The following is a 19,400-nucleotide window of genomic DNA, read 5'->3' on the forward strand; positions in this document are numbered from 1 at the left end:
TTTGGAGATTGTTGTAAAAAAATGAAATTTATTATGTGAAATACGCCTTTCTCTCATATCTCAGTTATCTTTTTTTTTCTTTTATACATGCGTAGTATGTACAATATGCTCTCGCGTATGTTCTCGCACGACAAATAAATTACACAGTCTATACTTAAAATTAACGCAATATAATAAAGGTATACAATATGATATATAATAGTCATGGCCCTGAGAAGGGCCTTTTCACGCACGTGCTTGAATCACACACACACACACACACTCATTCTCTCGAGGTCTCGTCGTTGCAGGGCTACGGAGCGACGAGCGATCCTACTTCTTCTTCGGCGCGGCCTTCTTGGCCGCCGGTTTTTTCGGCTTGGCGGCAGCTGGTTTCTTCGCCGGCTGCGCCTTGGCTTTCTTCGTCACCTTAGCCGCGGCTTTCTTCGGCGCGGCGGCTGCTTTCTTCGCCGCCACCGCCTTGGGCTTCTTCGCCGCCACCGCCTTGAGGCTCTTCTTCTTCTCCACTAGCGGTTTCTTGGCCGCCGCTTTCTTGGCCGCGGCCGGCTTCTTCTTGGCAGCAGCGGCGGCGCTTTTCTTGGCAGCGGCTGAGCTTTTCTTCGCGGCTGCGGGCTTCTTCTTGGCGGCAGGGGCCGCGGTTTTGGCCCTCTTGGCCGCGGCTCCGGCGCTGGGCTTACCCTCGGCCTTGGCGGCGGAGAGCTTGAAGCTACCGGAGGCGCCCTTGCCCTTCACCTGCAGCAGCTCCTTCGAGGCCACGGCGGACTTGAGGTACTTCTTGATGAAGGGCGAGAGCTTCTCGGCGTCGAGCTTGTACGTGGCGGCGATGTACTTCTTGATGGCCTGGAGCGAGCTGCCGCCGCGCTCCTTGAGGGCCGCGATAGCCGCGGTGACCATCTCCGAGGTGCGCGGGTGGCTCGGCTTGCTCCTGGGCTTCTTCGCCTTGGCCGCCGCTGCCGCCGCCTTCTTGGGGCTGCTGCTGCCGCTGGTCGACGGTACCGGCGCCGATTCTGCCGCTGCTGTCGCCTTCTCTGCCATTATGCGCGCCGGAGAGCTTTGTTTACTAGGCTAGGTACGAGGACTGATATAGCACGAGACCGAGCGAATCGTTCGGACGCTGCGAGTGTAATAGCGAGCGGCGCGCTCGCCGGCTCGATAGTCATACGGGAGCGCGGCCGTCGGAGAGAGGCCCGCGCGCACTTGCGCCTCCGCGGGACCGCGATCTGCTCTGCTGGCGGTACGCTTTCTTCACTTGTACCGGGATTTTTGTCCACCCCCGAGACGGTTTTTTCCCTTTTCTTCGGACCCGCGCCTGCTTCAAACTATGGGCTCTCCGTCGCTGCGAAGATCCAGCCGAGGTTCGAGCCGCCTTCGAGCTTGCGGGAGCTTTTCCGAGATGCCGCTTTTCGCGGCTCTCCGCACCCTTGCCGGATAACGTCCTCGTGCTCCTCGGCGAGGCCTCGTCTCCGCGATTTCTCGACGCGGTACTGCGGAGCAAAGACGGAGCCACTCGGGGCGGGAAAACATTTGAGGATTTCGGGGATTCCCGACGAGCTGCGAGCCGACGAAGCGGAGAGTCGAGTCTCGTTTCTCGGCGCTCGGTCGACGGCTCGCCGCGGCTCGATCGCTCTTTTCTAGGATTCGTCGATTTTTCGATTGCTCCGAAAGCCGCGATTTTTTCGCTGGCCCGGAGCTCGGGATTTCGAGAACCGGACTCGGCGGGAGCTTTTTGGGGGCTTTCGAACCTGGCCGAGGCGAGCTTGGCCATTTTGCCGACGTTCGCTTGCGATCTCTTATGGGAGGATGGGCGAGGGGATGCTACCGGGTCGAACTGGTTGGGACGAAGGCTTCGGGATGAATTTCGGTGAATTTGAGGGGCTTACGGGAAAGTTCGTCGTTGGATCGCGGGTATAGACCAGGTACTTGCGACGCGGCTCGAGCGGTGGCATCGCAGTTTTGGCAATTTTAGTTTATGCTCGTTTTCGGGCGATTTTTTTTCTTCCGCCGATACCTCCGTTGAATATTCCGATGGTACGTCGAATGCGAGCTACAGTGCTATATCGCTGCTCAGGGGACACTAGGAGGTTCAACGCTGTCTCGAGTTTTTGTTTTAAAAAAGGTGATCTTTTAGGACAGCTTTTGAAGAAAGGTGCAATGTTCGCACAATACCATACGCATAATAATTTTCTGGCAATATTTGCACACATAAGCTCAACGTTTACGTTATTACACGGCTAGCGGGCCATCACATCATTGCAAACCCATAATTCACTTAACCAATATTCAATCGGTTTTAACTTTTTGCGCATCGACCAACGCGGTTTAATTACCTCGATAAAAGCGCCGATAAGCTCGCAGAGTAGTCGGTTTTTTTTTTTTTTTTTTCAATTTCGAACCCAAACTCCGAATCTCCGTAACCTCTCTCGGCTCGCACTGCCTCACCCACCTGAGAAACGATTCTCGGTACCGGATAATTAACGATCACTCGTCGATTTCATCATATGAGGCATCGCTTTCGCGAATAAAAAGCTGCCCACGGCCACTCGGACTCGGCAAATCCCTATTTTTCCTAAATAGTACGAGCCGCAAACGAGCGACTCCCGCCGAGAAGTTGAACAAAGCTCGTCGTTCGCCGTCGATTTTACCACCGAGGCGTCTCCCTTTCAACGAACGTTCCCCACCCGACGCGAAGACACGAGTCCGGTGAAACTTCCGAAAGCACTTCGGCTACGCTACCCCGAGGAAAAGCGCGAGAAACGAGAGATTTTCCAAGTAGAGCGCAGTCGCTTCGCCAACGCGGAGCCGCGAACATCGGCGCGAAGCAATCGGTAGCAAGCCCCGCAAGCTCTCGAAACCTCCCGCGGCCTCGAGAAAAGCACCCCAGGCCACCTCTCGACTCTTCCCGGAGAAGCTTTCCTCGCGGGAATCGGCGGCAAGCTCGAGCATTCCTACGGCGGAAAACCGCGCGACCCGGGGAAAACACTCGGGCGAAGTGCAGCGGAGCCGCGCGGCCTTTCTCCGACGGCCGCGCTTCGCAAGCGGCCGCAAACAATGCGCTCGCTCGCAACAAGAGCGACGAGGACGGACTCATGCGCGTTACGTGCCCGAGACGAAGATGGAGAGAGAGAGAGAGAGAGAGAGAGAACCGGGAATTTTTTCTTTATTCCTTGCGTTGGGGCTGGTTGCGCTCTCTCTCTCTCTAACTCTCTCGCCTGGAAATTGATTATGGGGCAGATTCAGGACTGATAAATCTCCCCCTGCGATGCTGCGCCTCTCGTATGGGCTAGTTGACGCGCAGTAGAGTTGTACTTGGCGAACGGCTACCCGATGCGCGCGTTATCGATTCGATGGCTAATTTTTTCTTGGATGCGTGTATATATGTATATATGTCCTCGATACGGGAAGTTTGCTAGATTTATAAATCCTCCGATCGATTATTATTTTTACGTGTTGCGAAATCGAAGGTGTGCTTTTCAAGTTTTCGAAAGCAAGTTATTTATTAGTTCTGCTTTGAAGCTATCAAGCGCCTTTCGCAACGCATACGCTGTGTTACAGCCGCGTTATAAATCTGTAGCGTATTATACATGTGCTTATGACATATTCAGTGTGCAGTGTGGGCGGCTTTAATCGTATTTGTAATTGTAATTTGATTCACCGGTCAAAAACGTTCCGCGGATCGCGTCAACGTAATCGCTCGTTTGCATCGCGGACTGCAGATGGGGGTTACATTACTTTTTTTTTTTTTTTTTTTCAAATGTGCATTGAATAATCTGCCGACGAAAACTCGATTTTACAGGCGGATAACAATCTCGTTCATCGAAAACCAAGCTCGCACTCGACGCTTTGGAATGCTTGAAAGGTAATTGAAGCATATTACGGATATCGACACTTAATTCGACGATACGGAAGTTTTAACATTTATCGACGATAAAAGCGTAGGACAAGACTCGGATCTTGAAAAAAACTTCCCCAGCCCGCAGCGGCTACGAAGCAGCAGGTTTGCATCCTCGATCGGTAGCAAACACCCCAGTTTTCCCAACAATCCCCGTGAAAAGCTCGAAAAAAGCTCTTAGCAAAAGGATGCGATAAGACATACGCACGACACTTCAACCGCGACTCCCGTATCTGCATCGCAGCGCATCAGCGTCGAAAAGCCCGCGCGACGCTATATATTCCGCGTTCGGCGAGTCCAAAAACGAGCTTTGAATTTCCAAGCGATCGGCCGAAAAAATCGAGAGACCGAATCCCCGCTCGTTCTAGTTTTTGCGAATCCTAGAAAAAGCGCGAACCAGTCGCGGGGGCTCGCGAACCCCGGTCTCGCTAAGGAGACTCGACGCTTCGATTCGCAAGCTCGCGGCACGCCGGGAAATCGGGGAATTTCGAAAAATTGCTCTCCCCCAGCTAGCTCCGTCTTTGCTCCAGCAGATCCCGTTGAGAAATCCTAGGTGAGGAGGCTGCTTGGAGAGAACGAGGGCGTTTTTACCGGGGGCTGCGAGGAACCGCGAAAAGCGGACTCTGTGAAAAGCTCCCGCAAGCTCCGATGCGCCTCGATATCCCGGCGATTCGTCGCGGCGTCGGGAAGCCCATAGTTTGAACCAGCTGGACGAGCGAGAAAATCCGGAAGAATCGCGCGGCCAGGACGAAAAAATCCCGATCGAAGCGAGCAATGCGTACCGGGGACAGAGCTGAACGCGGCTCGGTGGAGGCGCAACTGCTCGCGGGTCACTCTCCGACGGCCGCGCTCCGCTATGACTATCGAGCGCCGCGCGGCAACTCCGCTAATACTCCGACTGCGACTCTCGTCGCGAACGCATCTAGATTCTCAGTCACGTGACCTACTGATATATTTTCTCGTCGAAACGTAAACAGCAACAAGAACAAGATGGCGAGCACCACGGGGCTACCGTCCGGAGCAGCGAAAAAGCCCAGGAGCAAGCCGAGCCACCCGCGCACCTCCGACATGGTCGACGCTGCCATCAAGTCGCTTAAGGAACGCGGCGGCAGCTCGCTTCAGGCCATCAAGAAGTACATCGCCGCCACGTACAAGCTCGACGCCGAGAAGCTCTCGCCCTTCATCAAGAAGTACCTCAAGTCCGGCGTCGTCGCCAAGAAGCTCGTCCAGACCAAGGGCAAGGGCGCCGCCGGAAGCTTCAAGCTCTCCGTCGGCTCCGCGGCCGGTGAGAAGAAGGCCAGCGTCGCAAGCTCTGCCGGCAAGAGGAAGAAGAGCCCGACCAAGAAGAAGCCCGCGACAGCTGCTGTGAAGAAAGCCGCGAAGAAGAGCCCGATCAAGCCGAAGAAGAGCTTGCCCGCCAAGCCGCCCAAGCCCAAGCTGAGCAAGAGAGCCGCCGGCAGGAAACCCGCCGCCAAGAAATAAGACGACTTTGAACAACCTTTTCTCATTATACGCGATATTTAACATACGTAAACGGCCCTTTTAAGGGCCACCAATACGCTCTCGCAGCGGGGAACGATTATATTCTATTATCTATTTGTATGCGCGATTATAAGCTTTCTTTTCTATATATAATATATTTACGTCATTGTTATCACGCACACTATAGCTCTCATGATCATTTATGTGTATACGTGTGTTAACATCGATGTATAGTCTATCATGCGCCGATACGCTCTGTGCGCGGAAAATCTATATGCAAAACCTTGCTCCTGGTATATAATGTAGCCTGTGCAACTTCCTTTCATCAGTATTTATCATTTCTCTGAGTACAAATTAAACGATAACGTTACGATATTATGATAATGTATAAGCTTTTGTTACATACCAAAAAGCATATATATATATATATGTGTGTGTGTATATTTATTTTTTAATAAAAGAAAAAAACAAAATAAACAGTACCGGATGCGCGAAATTCGCGTACATCCGGCGACAAAAAATGATACACCTAAATAAACCTTGTTTTTATTAAAAAATATTAATCCCTCTGCACAAGACGATTACAGTTTGTTTTCTGTTTGCACGAGATAAAGACGTCAATTAATCATAAGCCATCCGGCGATGTATATAACGTCTCTCGAGAACGATACGTAATACACTTTCTAAATCGTGCATCAAGACGCGAATCCGAGGGTCATAAATCTTTGCAGATTGTTTGTATATATATATATATCTTCTTCGTTCTTCGAATACGCGCGTATCGCGCGAAATTTATTCCCAAAAAATACGACTTGGAATCGCGACAGTAGTGTGGTGTGGATTTTCCCACGAGTAGTGCTCCACACAGAAAGTACCTAATTATCCGAATTCCAGATACTTCCATTGTGCAGCGGCTCACAAGGTTCTACTGCGCAGTAAACGCGCTGCGAGCGCGTCTCTCTCTCTCTCCCTCTCTCCGCTATATTATAGCTACGGATGCGCGAATATCGTCGATTGCATACGTTTGCTCGAAATGGAGCTGCTCCTTTTTTGTTTCATCGGAATCGCCCGCAGATCTTCTTCAATTTTGACGTGGATGCTTTCGGGCTTGATTTCGACGTGTAAAACTCGTTTTCCCCGATACGACTATTTTTCTGCGCGTATAATATACGTCTGATTCAGAGAGGACGCCATTGCAGTATTTGCCTATACGATTAATATGGCTGAAGGGGGGTTTTCAAATGAAAAGTAATAACAATCGAGTGATTTCGGTTGGTTTTTTTTTTTTTTTTTTTGATGAATTTATTTGAAGATCTAGTTTTGTTTGTATCGATAACAAAAACGTAGTAAAGAATTTGTATAGTAACGCACTTTTTCATTAAACTCTCGTCTCGTTTTCCATTTAGTACCGGAAAATACAACAATAACAAAGATTAATCAATCAGAACTCGACAGCATATGTATAGGTATTAGATTCGCACAGTTCACAAAAACAAGAATTATCCCATTAGTTTACAGAGTAGTTTACAACGCGCTTTGTCGCAGGTGTGTGTTTGTTTGCGTGTGTGTGTGTGTGTCTATATAAGTGGGTGGCTCTTTCATCATCCCCGTTCACTGCTTCCCCTTACACATAGACGCATAGTTGTATATACCCGCCATGCACGCACAAACGCAAGAAAACGTGTTACGAAGATCGTTGAACAATTATTAAAATCAATCAAACGACGCAAACGCATATATAGTTCCATTTTTTTAGTCTTTAAAATAAGCAGTATAAAGCATGCGTATTATACATATACATATAAACTCGCGCACGCACCGTCACACGCTAACAAAGTATAATAATGTGATATTAACAGGTAAAGTTTGCGTTCACGTGAGTTTTTTCTTCATTGTGTGCTTCTGCTGCCCCAAGGTATTGATATACGTACAATAAATACAGAGTTAGTACAGTAAGATTATTCAGAACTCGCCCAAGTACAAAAATAACCTTTTGGTTTAGTTTATGTAAACAATCATCATAGCGCATTCTTTACTTTTATTATTATCATTTTTCGCTAGAAAGGGGGGGGGGGCTGCTCTTTTTATTTCTCTCGGCGGCATGTAACAATTACACAATCGGGGGTATGATGATTTATTTTTATTACAACTGTACCGAGTTACGGAAATAATCGGTGAGTTCTCGAAGGCTTTTTTGTCGTCATTTTCTCAATCGTAGTGGTTTGTTTTTCACAGTCAATACTCATCGAAGGCGAGCAGTTCTTTAATTTTTGTATACAATAATCATTATAAACTAAGAGAAAATGAAAAACGCACGCGTTTGTTTGTCGTCTCCATATCTCTCTCTCTCTCTCTCTCTCTCTTCCTCATTCGTGAATGCATATAATAGGTGAACGTTACAATATATAGGTATACGTGTGTTAATCTTGCATGTGCCGCAATGTTACAGTATTATGTGTTTTATGTAAATGTAAAGTAGTAAGGCCGAAAGGTAGGCGTATTTGCTTTGTTTTCTTATCTGCATCTCTCCCTCGTCTCTTCGTCAAATTCGACAAAATTCACAAAATCCTTTTCTGCACTCATATAATATCAACATACCGTATAGCTGCGAAGGAGGAGGTTGCCGACAATCATCTCACAGAGGCGCGCGCGTTCAACTTTCGAATTTCGCGCGCCGCGCTCTCGCACTTTCATTATTATTATTCATTATATTGACAACGAGATTGAGGCATGTATACATATATTCTATACATATTTATATAACTTTGCTTTTGTACAATAGGTCTTTTGCTATAAGTTTATGTTTTTCTCTTTCATTTTTCTTTTCTTACTCTTGGTATTTGGCTTATAAACAATAATCAGCCGTCGAACAATACAGTATAATTGAACTTTTTTTTCTTCGAGTATATAAAACGCTGTGCGAGGCCGCGTCGTTGTACAGACATGGTATCATCGTGCGCGCGCGCGCGCGTCTAGAGAGATTCGAGGTACCTTTGCGCAGATTTTTCGCTATTACTTGTTTGCTTTCATAATCATAATTTTTTTTCTTTTTTTTTTTAATCATTTTCAATATCGACGTAATTATATTTGTTTTTCTGTAATCTTATAAGAAACATAGCACTATCGTCGTCCTAGAGTGTACTCGCGGTTTTAGTCTTACAGTACGTAATATTATATCGTTACATTTTATCGTTAATTATTATTGTATAGATTCGTGTACAGAACACTAGTTAGAATTAATACACGTTTACTGGATGAAGTTGTGCTGCGAGCTTTGCTGCTATATTACTTTTATTTAAAAAATTTATTTTCCCCAAATAGTATAAGAGAGAGATTGCGGCTCACAAGAAAGGCTCAAAATCACTGTTGCTGCTGCTGCTGCTGCTGTGTATAATGTGTGAGTTTAACGCAAACTTCTATCCATACTTTCCCCACTTCTACGTTGTACATGTACCCGGTAGAAAAATTTTCGTTTAAACACACGGTAATGATTGCTAAAATTTTCAGTTCTTTTTCATCGAAAGCTATAAACGAGGAGCAATTTTAATTGATTCAATGGCATTCGAAACAATTGAACTCGTATTTTTTTAACTATATAATTTTTGGCTTCGAAGACAAACGCAATCACTTCGTATATCACTTTCATCGGCTTTATCACATATGCTTATGCCCGGAATTCAAATTCTACATGTTTAGTAAGTATCCAAAAATGCGAAAGTATCAAATCAAATCCGTTCATGTAACCAATACCGAATGTCAACAAGTACCATTGAATCAACGACGAGCTAAATCAACCGCAAGATTCCAAGTGTATACAGTGCAGACTACCTATTCCAATATATATATATTTATAACAAATTCAAGTAAGAGTAAATCAACGTCGTTTGCTTCATTTATATTATTATTAGTTGCACTAAGGAATTTTGCCATCGCTATTAGTATTATATTTAATATTATTTTAAAATTTTAGTTTCTTTCGTATCGCTATATTTCCACTTTACTTCTTTTTTTCGCCTACGTATGAACACATTCAACATATTGTTTCGTTTTATCATCGTCATCACACAGACTGGTTTTCGACCTGAAGAGTTACCAGTTATAAAGTAATAAACGTGTGTGTGTATATATATATATATATTTAAATATATTCATGTATATTATGTATATAATGTGTGTAATACGAAAGAGAAAAAAGTGCAGACTTTGACCTTACCCTCTTTCTTACTTTTACCATATACAGTAATGTGATATAAGCACATGGTAGTAGCGTTACAGAGAATACACATATGACAAAAGCCGAGTCATCGATAACTTTACTCTGCTACAAGGTTTCTACATTCTACATATTCATTTATGTAAGTATCCTTATGCTCGAGCTCATTTATCAATGACTATAAGATAACGCATATTTCTATTCTCGATCGCCCCTACTGTATTAGTTAGTTAAGACTTAGCGATACAGAGAACACACATATGTTGAACCAAGTCGTCAACGAGAGACTCGCGTCGCGAACGTCTTGCCTCACACTTATTGATAAAAATAACGAATTTGCTATACGACAACTTTGACTAATCATACCGTTGAACTTTGTAATTTAGATCGTGAACGTGTGGATATTGGATGCGAGAGTCGATGCGCCCGAGCCGTCATCCAAGAATAAATAATCTGGTACAAACGAAGCTAGTATTGCTTATTAGACAACTTTTTTCGCAGGCGTGGAGTCGAAAATTTTTAGGAAACGTTGTGTAACGACGTTTAGAAAAAACGCTCGGGCTCATTGGCTTTCCCCAACGGATACCTGAACGACAATTTTAAATTTACATTATTGTCTCAAACTCTCGCTCTATAGAAAAAAAACAAAGTATTAATTACTCATGAATGCCCTTCGTTTACTGTTATCTATCGATTCACTGTCGGGGTCTCCAGTCGACGACCACGAATGCGCATGTTTATTTTTTTTCTCTTACATCTTAGGATATAACTATATAGTGCGTATGTAACACAAATCGTGTATGTGTGTGTGTGTGTGTGTGTGGACATGTGGGTGTGTTTCTCAATCGTGTATATGTAACTACGCTATCAGACGTATGAATATAGCATACGCAGTTGCCGCTTCGCAGCGAGAAAAAAGTTAATTGGTTAACTATAATTATTATGTATAGAGCGGCTCGACGTAGCACAAAAGTACCCGGTCTATAATAAGATATTAATGCGTTTACAGTATAATAGTTAATCGTTAATGTATATTATATTTGTATATATAGTATTTTTTGTATTTTTCCAACTTCCGTTTTCTTACAAAAAGCCTCGCATGTTAATGAATTACCTTCTTTCTTTCAATTATTGTTAATTACTAATGTATCAATAATATGGTCAATGAGATTTCGCCTAGCATTTCCTGCGTGTGTAAATAATCTCTCTAAGCGCATTGTTTCAATATTCGGTTTCTCGTACTCACGAAATTTGTATTTAGGAAAAATTTGTCTAAAAAATACTATTACCCTCATTCCAATAACAGAATAATTCGCAAGGCGCAGAGATGGTCGATCGGCCAATCTCCGACCCTCTATAAAGCAGTCGAACGGTAAGATCCTAAAATTTCTTAGCGTAAAGCAATTATCGGTCTTTTCGTTTACACATAATATTATCGTCGTACTTCGCGCATTTATAATAATTATACAAGTCGCTATTTTAATCTTTCGCAAAGTTTCGTTCCTCGGTTAGTCGAAATCGCGCAAAGAGAAATTCAGTGTATGCCTTACAATCTACCGTGTTTTATTCACTTCGCTAACTCGCATAGGAATTCATCCTCTCGGTTTACAATCGGAAAAGTTAGAGACATACAAGATAAAGAGCGGGTTCGTTGATTTTTGTTTATTTCGCTTTTAGAACAAGGGATCGCCTCGATAAGAGAAGCGGATCGTCGAACCTCGAATCGACTGGTGCGGTGTTTGTCAGGTGCTTGGTTTACCGCGAAGAGAACAAACTGCAAAGTTGCATGAATTTAGATGAATCGCGCTTTGAAAGGGAGAATTCATCCGTAGGACAGACTTTATTTGCAGGACACAGCCATATGAGAATCTTACGTTTTGCATAAGAGTGCGTGGTAAGCACCTTGAAGCAGCGTTCTAAATTTTTCGTTCTATACGTTTGACGCGTGACGTTGGCCGGAAGAAAAGCCGGGCGACGAACAAAAAGCTTATACTCAACAGAACAACGTCCCTTAATGTACAAGTTCACAGGACGAGTAGTAAAAATCACAGGAGGCGCAACAGCAAAATTTCCCTCTAAAAGATAATAACATAGACTTAAGGCTATCTTTCGTTCCCTGGGAAAGTATAACTTCGTTTTATATAAAAAGCAACTAGTCGCCGTATAGCTTTGTTTTCGCCGCCAACGTCGCGGGAGCGTCAAGTCGGTGAAGTGACTCGAATTGTCGAGGTCTTGTTTTTCTTCAAATTTTAGAACTCTACATTCCAAATGTACACCAGTGGAAATTCGAGGTTCGTGACACACAAGCTGTCTAAGGTTATCATTCATCGTTAACTATTATACTCTGGATAGTGATTCATTGTATATTTTTTTCTTTTTTTATTACTTCTCAACAGAATTTATGCGCTAAATCCAAACGTGTTTAACGTACTAATCAACAAAACAATCGGACTGAGAGCGCGCCTCTCGCTACATATATTATTTTTTGTTATTCCTTATTTCATTTTGTCTAACCTTGAACAATATAAACATTGTATTCATGTATCACAGTATTATATCAGTAGCGTAATTAGTTTATTTCTCGTTTTCCTTCACTTTGGATATGGCAAATATGAAGTAAATTATACTAATGTACGTCTATACTCTTTGGGGCTAAATGCATATCACAGTGGGAGAATTTTTTATCAACGTTCTGTACTCATAGTACTTTTTCTCATTAACCACCCGAGTTTTATCAGAAATTCCTATTTCCGTAATCATTTTTGTCGCGTACTTTATTTATTTTTTCCTATATAAGCAGAGGCGCGCCAGTCCACACAATACGTTTCTTAGTAAAGTTTATTAAATCTGAGTTTTCATTTTTCCTCGTCGAGTAGTTAAGTTTGCGTTTGCATCAATCACGAAAAGCGCTTGATTTTTCGATATAATCTTTTTCTCTGTTTTGTAGCTATTGGCAGCATTCGGGAAAATAAGCGAGCTATACAAAAATCAAATAGGATATTTCCTTTAATGTCGATTGCCGAGTTTGTTTTTTTATCTTCGTTTATGTTTCTTTCTACTATACTGAGAAATGCACCACAGATTACTTCCGATATGCTCTAGTTATCTAATATCCAGTCTTAAGACTAATGATCGGCCGTGTAAGCGGGTTTCATTGTTTTTCGCATTTATTTCATCACAAACAAAAGAATAGACCTGTAAGACACGCACGCGTGTATTCCTCCGAAGAATATAAATCTTTGCATTTTTAAAGCCATGTAATAAAAAACAAGCTTCGGCGCTGTTTCCTTAATTTAAAAAAGATTATGTATAACGTTTTTACATACATATACTACGAGAGTCTGATTCTTAAGTGATAAACTAATAAGTATAAAGATTAAAAAATAACATCGGACCAGACAATTTAGTAATCAAAAAACTTGATTTAACCCGTACACAGCTTAAAAGTTATGTGCTAATGAACATGCGATTATCATTGTTGAGTAAGACTTTACAATAGCAATGTTAGACGATTCGATTATGTCGATACATAATTTAATTAAACTCGAAGTCGAGATTATACCTTATGCGTTGTCGACATCCGAGTTTTACGAACATTACTATTAGAGTACAATGCGAGTTTTATCATCGAAATAGCTGAAAATGCAATATTTTGTTTTTTTCTCACGATTTTCTCTTTCATTTTTATAATTTTCTTTATAATTTTTAAAAGTTAATTTAATTCGATTGTAAAACTTTATTTCATTCTCACTTTAATTTCGCGTTCCCAAGGAAAAAATGTAATACTAAATTTTTTAGTTCCCTTCCTCTCACCCTCTACTTCTCTTTTAGTTTAGTTTGCGTAGTTTACGTACAGTTGAAATTGATGAAACAAAGATTGTTTAATAATATTTAAAAAATTGAAAACTAAATACCTTACTGAACACTTTGAATGATTTTTCCCCTATACTGCTTACTATTTCTAAGCACTAGTTTTTAGCGAACTACGCGAGATAGAAAATAGTATAAATAACGACGTAGTAAATAAAAAATTAAAACGGGTTACTTTCTGACATGAAAATAATTCCTGTAAACTTTAACAATATCCGAATTGGAGAAAGCTCTTGACGATTGAATTTACAGTCGATTGGTTTCTTAAAAGTAGGATCGCGCGAAAGCTTCTATGATTTTAGGTACCTTTTCGTCAAACCCACAAATTGAGAGAATATTCTTGTCATAAGCTTCCTTGTCGTACGTCGATGAGGCACACATGGCACAATTCACCAACCTAAAACCGAGAAAGACGGTATTGAAATTTAAAATTTGTAAATATTTATGCATGAATAACCAAAGATTGAGACGTTACTTTGCATTTGGCAGGTTCATTTTTGCTCTGTAAGATTTAATGCCCTCTTCCGAACTATCAGACTTCTGGCAGATTTGATCGACGATGTTAATAAAGACGTCGATGCTCTTCTTCTTTTGAGCAGCCCATTGCATGGGTTTGCTCAAGTCAATCGCGTCGACGCTTGTAGGCTCGAGCTTTCGCATCATTTGCGCCAGGGTCAAGTTCATATCGATGTCCACGCACTGGATGCCGTTGTTCGTAAAAATTGCCACAGTGACGTTCTTCTCCGCGCGGAGAAGAGATAGTGCAATCAAGCAACCGGCCTCAGCGGCGTTCACGTTACTGCACTGCCAACACCCGCTGTCCAACATGGTTTTATTCATGTTTATGGTGATCATGTAGTGAACATTGGTGGGTTGTACAATCTGGAAACAACGGTTGCTCAGTGATTCGATAGAATTATGCGAGTAGAAATGCGAGCATTAATAACTTACTGAAAATGAAAAATTCAACATTTTATTCAATGCGTCTACTATCTTTTTGTTGGGTTTAGGTGGAGGAGGTAATGGTCTTTTTGCCTGCTCCTTGACTTTTCGCTTCTCAAATGATAATGGCCTGCAAAAATAAAAAATGTTATTTCTTCTTTCACGGCGCGGATATAAGCTTATAAAAGAATCAAACACCTACTTTCCAGAATTTTCGTAATTTTTAACTGCAACCAAAAATACAGCTGGGTGAATTTTTTCAGCAGTAACATTCTGCTCATTTATAGAATCCAAGACTTTTGCAACCATTGTTCCATTTGGGTTCAAGAAATCCATGTTGTGAATACGTTGAAGATTTCTTAAAATGTCTGTTAAACTCATTGACATTACTAGAACGTTCCATATCTTTAGCAAAAAAAACCAATAGCAAAATTCAATAAAAATGTCTTTAAGAAAATTAGAATATCTTATGATTCTGCTAATATAGTGCATTACCTCTTCAGACTTTAACATATGGCCAGGTATATGATCTAGTGAAAGTTGTAGGGAATCAACATATGCCGCACATCTGACTTCGTCCTCACAGTGCTTGACATTTTCTATTGATTCAAAATATACCAATAATTGTCCTCCTACTTCACTTAAGTTAGATTGGGGTTTTCTCACATTTTCTTCTTTCATTTTCTTCATACCTTGTAATATATATCTGAACACTATTTTCTTATCTGTAAGTAAGATGATTTTCCTGATAACTTGTCTCTATAGTCTTTATTGACATATTTCCTTGGAACTTACCTTCATGAGTTGCAGGGACATGTGCCAATTTAATGATATCTTTATGCTTCCATCCGTATCGACCCTTGGTTTGCGTGACAATCTTTGCGAGTTCCATGGGTGATTTTGACAAATACCAGCTCTTGACTGCCCTTCTCCAGCCATGTCCCCAGCCATTTTTTGGAGTAGATTTTGTCTTGTTGATTAGAGAACAAAACTTATTGAATAAAATAAAGTGGTCCGGAGACTTGCAAATTTCTTTCACTGCATCATATGCTTTTGTACGCAAAGCTTCGTGCTTTTCCTGTTGAGCACAGACTGCCAGAGCAAAAATAAGTGTTTCAGGATTCTGTACCAGTTGCTTGTTTTGTGCCTGTGAGAAAAATTGCACGTTTTAGCAAAGTTATAAAGCTTGACATTCCCAACACTTGGTGTATTACTGTTATACCTCCATAATAGAAGAGATAATAGTGTCATGTTTGAGCGGATTAGCAGCTAATTCGTGGAAGGATGGAACGTTCTTGGCCTGGTAGTAGTGATGAACAAACCAATTACCAGGCTGGTACTCGGGCTTCTCCTTGCCAATATAGAGAAAGCGACGCAATTGCGTCTCCAACGCAGTGTCATTGAAGTCTGGCATTTGTTCAGCTAAAAAAAAATTCAACAGCATTCCACATATAAGTCAAAGCTCAAGATCACAGTACATATAGAGCAAAGATGGATGTTAAACCTTCACAGCATCAAATGAACCTTGAAGAAAAACATTACATGCATATCTCCATCGAGCAATAATCGCACGAGGATGGCTAAACTAGGCTCGATAACGTCGGCTGTGTTTAAGTGCGAAAAATCCGTGCACATTCAGGTGTATATGCAGGTGTATGTAATTTTTCAACGAGTCAATCCTGCACCGAATGGAATATGGCTACTTTCTCATCCCGACGGATAGGCAACGGTAGATTTTGTTTCGAGTATAGTATCCGGTCAGCACTAAACACGACGAAAAATGAGTGTGGCGACGGATAACGGGCGATGATTCGATAGGACAGTAGAGACGATAATTTTAACTATTTTTGCTTACTTTTTCGAGGATTGCGTTGATCATTCACAATAATTGATTCCAGCATGAGCTGCGCAGTGGCTGCGCATCACCGCATCAGTAGAGAGAGCTGCGCCGCGACGCGATCTGCGAAGGTGCTGGACTCTGGAGCGCCACCTGGCGTCGCCAAGTTTTGCACTCTAGAGTCTAGATTTTTATTGTGTATTGTCTCTGCAGTCTGCATGGCTTTGCTTAGCTGTGTAGATAAGGAAGGTAGTTTTTTGTTGAGTCGGGAGTGTGAATCTATAAATACAGGTTAGGTCGCACAACAAACGAGCCACTTGACGAGTTGACTCGACGGCTCGACGCCCATCAGCAGGTTATATGAGCACTGAGCAGTATTAGACATTAGTCCGTCTAACGGGGTGTCGTAGATGCAGCCGAAATAATGCTCATTACCACTTGATTTTTCATCGACAATATTTTAAAAAAGTAAACAATCAGCATCATTACGCGAAACAAGAAAATACAATCAACCATGGCCGGAGTCGAGGAGCAGGAGAAGCTGATGGAGGACGCGATCGGGGTCGTCAAAGTGCAGGCTCTGCAGATGAAGCACTGTTTGGACAAGGCAAAGTTGATGGACGCCCTGAAACATGCCTCGACGATGCTCGGCGAGCTACGCACTTCACTCCTCAGCCCCAAGAGTTACTACGAACTCTACATGGCTATCACTGACGAGCTCCGACACTTGGAGCTGTATCTGCTGGACGAATTTCAGAAGGGCAGAAAGGTGGCCGACCTGTACGAGTTGGTGCAGTACGCTGGCAACATCGTGCCCAGGTTGTACCTCCTCATCACCGTAGGCATAGTGTATATCAAGACAAATCCATGCCTGAAGCGAGATCTGCTGAGGGATTTGGTGGAGATGTGCCGAGGAGTTCAGCACCCTCTGAGGGGCCTATTCTTGAGAAACTACCTGCTGCAGTGCACCAGGAATATCTTGCCGGATAACTTGGAAGACAGCAATACGGATGAGGGAACTGTTAGGGACAGCATTGACTTTATTCTTATGAATTTTGCAGAGATGAACAAGCTGTGGGTGCGTATGCAGCATCAAGGTCACAGCAGGGAACGAGAGAGGAGAGAGCGTGAGAGGGAAGAGCTCAGAATTCTGGTTGGAACTAACTTGGTCCGGCTTAGTCAGCTGGAATCCGTCACACTTGACAAATACACAAAACTCGTTTTGCCTGGAATACTGGAGCAGGTTGTCAGCTGCAGAGATGCCATCGCACAGGAATACCTTATGGAGTGCATCATTCAAGTCTTTCCAGACGAATTCCACCTGCAAACCTTGAATGCTTTTCTCAAGTCTTGTGCAGAGCTTCAAAATGGTGTTAACATAAAAAATATCATTATTTCTTTGATAGACCGTCTTGCTGCATTTAGTCAGAGATCTGATGGGGTAGGAGGTCCGGGAAGCCCAAATCAAGTGTCTGGAATTCCCCAAGATATACAGTTGTTTGATGTGTTTAGTGATCAGGTGTCAACCATTGTACAGACAAGGCAGGATATGCCTTTGGAAGATATAATATCTTTGCAAGTAGCATTAATTAACCTAGCTTATAAGTGTTATCCTGATAGAGTGGATTACGTGGACAAAGTTTTGCTGAACACTCATCAAATATTTCAGAAAATTCACACGGAAACGCTGGAATACAACAGTGCAGTTTCAAGGGAACTTTCAAGACTTCTCAAGATACCAATTGACAACTACAAGAATATGTTGACAGTATTGAAATTGAAGAATTACAGACCACTTCTAGGCTACTTTGATTACGAGGGAAGAAAATTGTTGGCTAGCTATATTGTAGCAAATATACTCGACAATGAAACACTTATTCCATCTCCAGATCAAGTGGATGCAATTTTATTAATGATTGCGCCACTTATACAGGATCAAGCTGATCATACCACTGAAGATGATCCAGAAGAGTTTGCTGAGGAGCAGGGATTTTTAGGCAGGCTAATACACTACTTCAAGTCAGATGTTTCAGATGAACAATATATGATTCTTAGTACTGCAAGAAAACATTTTGTAACTGGTGGTAGCAAGAGAGTCAGGTATACACTTCCACCTATAGTTTTTCAAGCATATCAGTTGGCATTCACATACAAAAATTTACAAGCAGAAGATGAAATGTGGCAGAAGAAATGTCAAAAGATTTTCCAATTTTGTCACTCGACCATTACTTTACTAATCAAAGTTGAACTGGCTGAGTTACCTCTTAGGCTATTTTTACAAGGAGCCTTGGCTATTGGCGAAATCAGATTTGATAATTTTGAAATGGTAGCTTATGAGTTTATAAGTCAAGCTTTTTCTATTTATGAAGATGAGATTAGTGACTCAAAGGCACAGTTTGCTGCTATAACGCTCATCATTGCAACTTTTGAACAAATGAATTGCTTCGGCGAGGAGAATGCAGAGCCTGTTCGAAATCAGTGTGCCTTATATGCCAGTAAACTCCTGAGAAAGCCAGATCAGTGTCGAGGTGTGGCTACTTGCTCTCACATATTTTGGTCTGGAAAGTCTCTGAGTACAGATGGAAAAGAAATGCAGGACAAGAACAAAGTATTAGATTGTTTGAAAAAAGGAATCAGAATAGCAAATCAGTGTATGGATATTTCTGTTCAAGTCCAATTGTATATAGAACTTTTAAATCATTATATATACTTTTATGAAAAGGGTAACACTGCAGTCACCGTTCAGATCTTAAATCAAGTGATCTCTAAAATTAAAGATGAATTACCAAATTTGGAAATAAGTGAAGAGACTGAGCAAATACAGAAGCATTTTGCAAACACATTAGATCATTTGAAAAATAGGATGGAATCGCCAGAGGCAGAGGGGCAATTGTATGACGGACTTGTTTTGTAATTAATTTAAAGAAGGTTTACCTAATATTGTTATAATATTTGTTTAACAAAGAATATATATATATATGTAATGTAAGAAATCGACATTTGATTAAAAAAAAAATATATTGAAAAAACTCTGCATTTACTTGCTGCATCTCATCACCTATCTACTTTTACCTTTGTTAGTATAATTCTATTCTGAAAATTTAAAAACGCATAACAAAGGGTAAAATTGGTATGCATAAATTCATTGTCAAATAAAATGAATGTTT

At 42.2% G+C, this 19,400-nt stretch overlaps 4 protein-coding genes across 5 annotated transcripts; 2 read left to right on the forward strand and 2 right to left on the reverse strand.

Annotated features, from left to right (window-relative positions):
* On the reverse strand, nt 1-1,142 carry LOC100120749 (late histone H1). Its single transcript, XM_003423983.5, has one exon. It carries the CDS (start codon nt 1,033-1,035, stop codon nt 313-315), a length of 723 nt encoding a protein of 240 aa, XP_003424031.1. The 5' UTR covers nt 1,036-1,142; the 3' UTR covers nt 1-312.
* A 3,614-nt stretch (nt 1,143-4,756) lies between these two features.
* LOC100120772 (histone H1-II) lies at nt 4,757-5,905 on the forward strand. The gene has a single exon (XM_003423984.5). It carries the CDS (start codon nt 4,880-4,882, stop codon nt 5,369-5,371), a length of 492 nt encoding a protein of 163 aa, XP_003424032.1. The 5' UTR covers nt 4,757-4,879; the 3' UTR covers nt 5,372-5,905.
* A 1,516-nt stretch (nt 5,906-7,421) lies between these two features.
* LOC100120795 (60 kDa SS-A/Ro ribonucleoprotein) lies at nt 7,422-16,397 on the reverse strand. Of its 2 annotated transcripts, XM_008218272.4 has the most exons (9): nt 16,252-16,344; nt 15,901-16,160; nt 15,619-15,818; nt 15,192-15,543; nt 14,892-15,121; nt 14,599-14,801; nt 14,406-14,526; nt 13,930-14,336; nt 11,959-13,851 (listed from the first exon to the last, which is right to left on the reverse strand). In XM_008218272.4, exons 3-9 carry the CDS (start codon nt 15,808-15,810, stop codon nt 13,719-13,721), a joined length of 1,638 nt encoding a protein of 545 aa, XP_008216494.1. In that variant the 5' UTR covers nt 15,811-15,818; nt 15,901-16,160; nt 16,252-16,344; the 3' UTR covers nt 11,959-13,718. The 2 variants fall into 2 exon arrangements, with proteins under 2 accessions (XP_001604397.2, XP_008216494.1); XM_001604347.6 differs by lacking the exon at nt 15,901-16,160 and having other exon boundaries at nt 7,422-13,851; nt 16,252-16,397.
* On the forward strand, nt 16,288-19,262 carry LOC100120819 (vacuolar protein sorting-associated protein 35). The gene has a single exon (XM_001604369.6). It carries the CDS (start codon nt 16,748-16,750, stop codon nt 19,145-19,147), a length of 2,400 nt encoding a protein of 799 aa, XP_001604419.1. The 5' UTR covers nt 16,288-16,747; the 3' UTR covers nt 19,148-19,262.
* The last annotated feature ends 138 nt before the right edge of the window (nt 19,263-19,400 follow it).

The sequence above is a fragment of the Nasonia vitripennis genome, chromosome 2 (genome assembly GCF_009193385.2).
Source record: "Nasonia vitripennis strain AsymCx chromosome 2, Nvit_psr_1.1, whole genome shotgun sequence".
NCBI lineage: Eukaryota > Metazoa > Arthropoda > Insecta > Hymenoptera > Pteromalidae > Nasonia > Nasonia vitripennis.

Bases quoted from the DNA above. Each gene is read 5' to 3' on its own strand.
- LOC100120795 (XM_001604347.6), bottom strand. From the start codon at position 16,297: ATGCTGGAATCAATTATTGTGAATGATCAACGCAATCCTCGAAAAA. The intron at 15,544-15,618 runs GTATAACAGTAA...TTTTTCTCACAG, and splicing joins TTATCTCTTCTATTATGGAG to GCACAAAACAAGCAACTGGT. The intron at 14,337-14,405 runs GTAAGTTATTAA...CGTTGTTTCCAG, and splicing joins TGTTGAATTTTTCATTTTCA to ATTGTACAACCCACCAATGT.
- LOC100120819 (XM_001604369.6), top strand. From the start codon at position 16,748: ATGGCCGGAGTCGAGGAGCAGGAGAAGCTGATGGAGGACGCGATCGGG.
- LOC100120772 (XM_003423984.5), top strand. From the start codon at position 4,880: ATGGCGAGCACCACGGGGCTACCGTCCGGAGCAGCGAAAAAGCCCAGG.
- LOC100120749 (XM_003423983.5), bottom strand. From the start codon at position 1,035: ATGGCAGAGAAGGCGACAGCAGCGGCAGAATCGGCGCCGGTACCGTCG.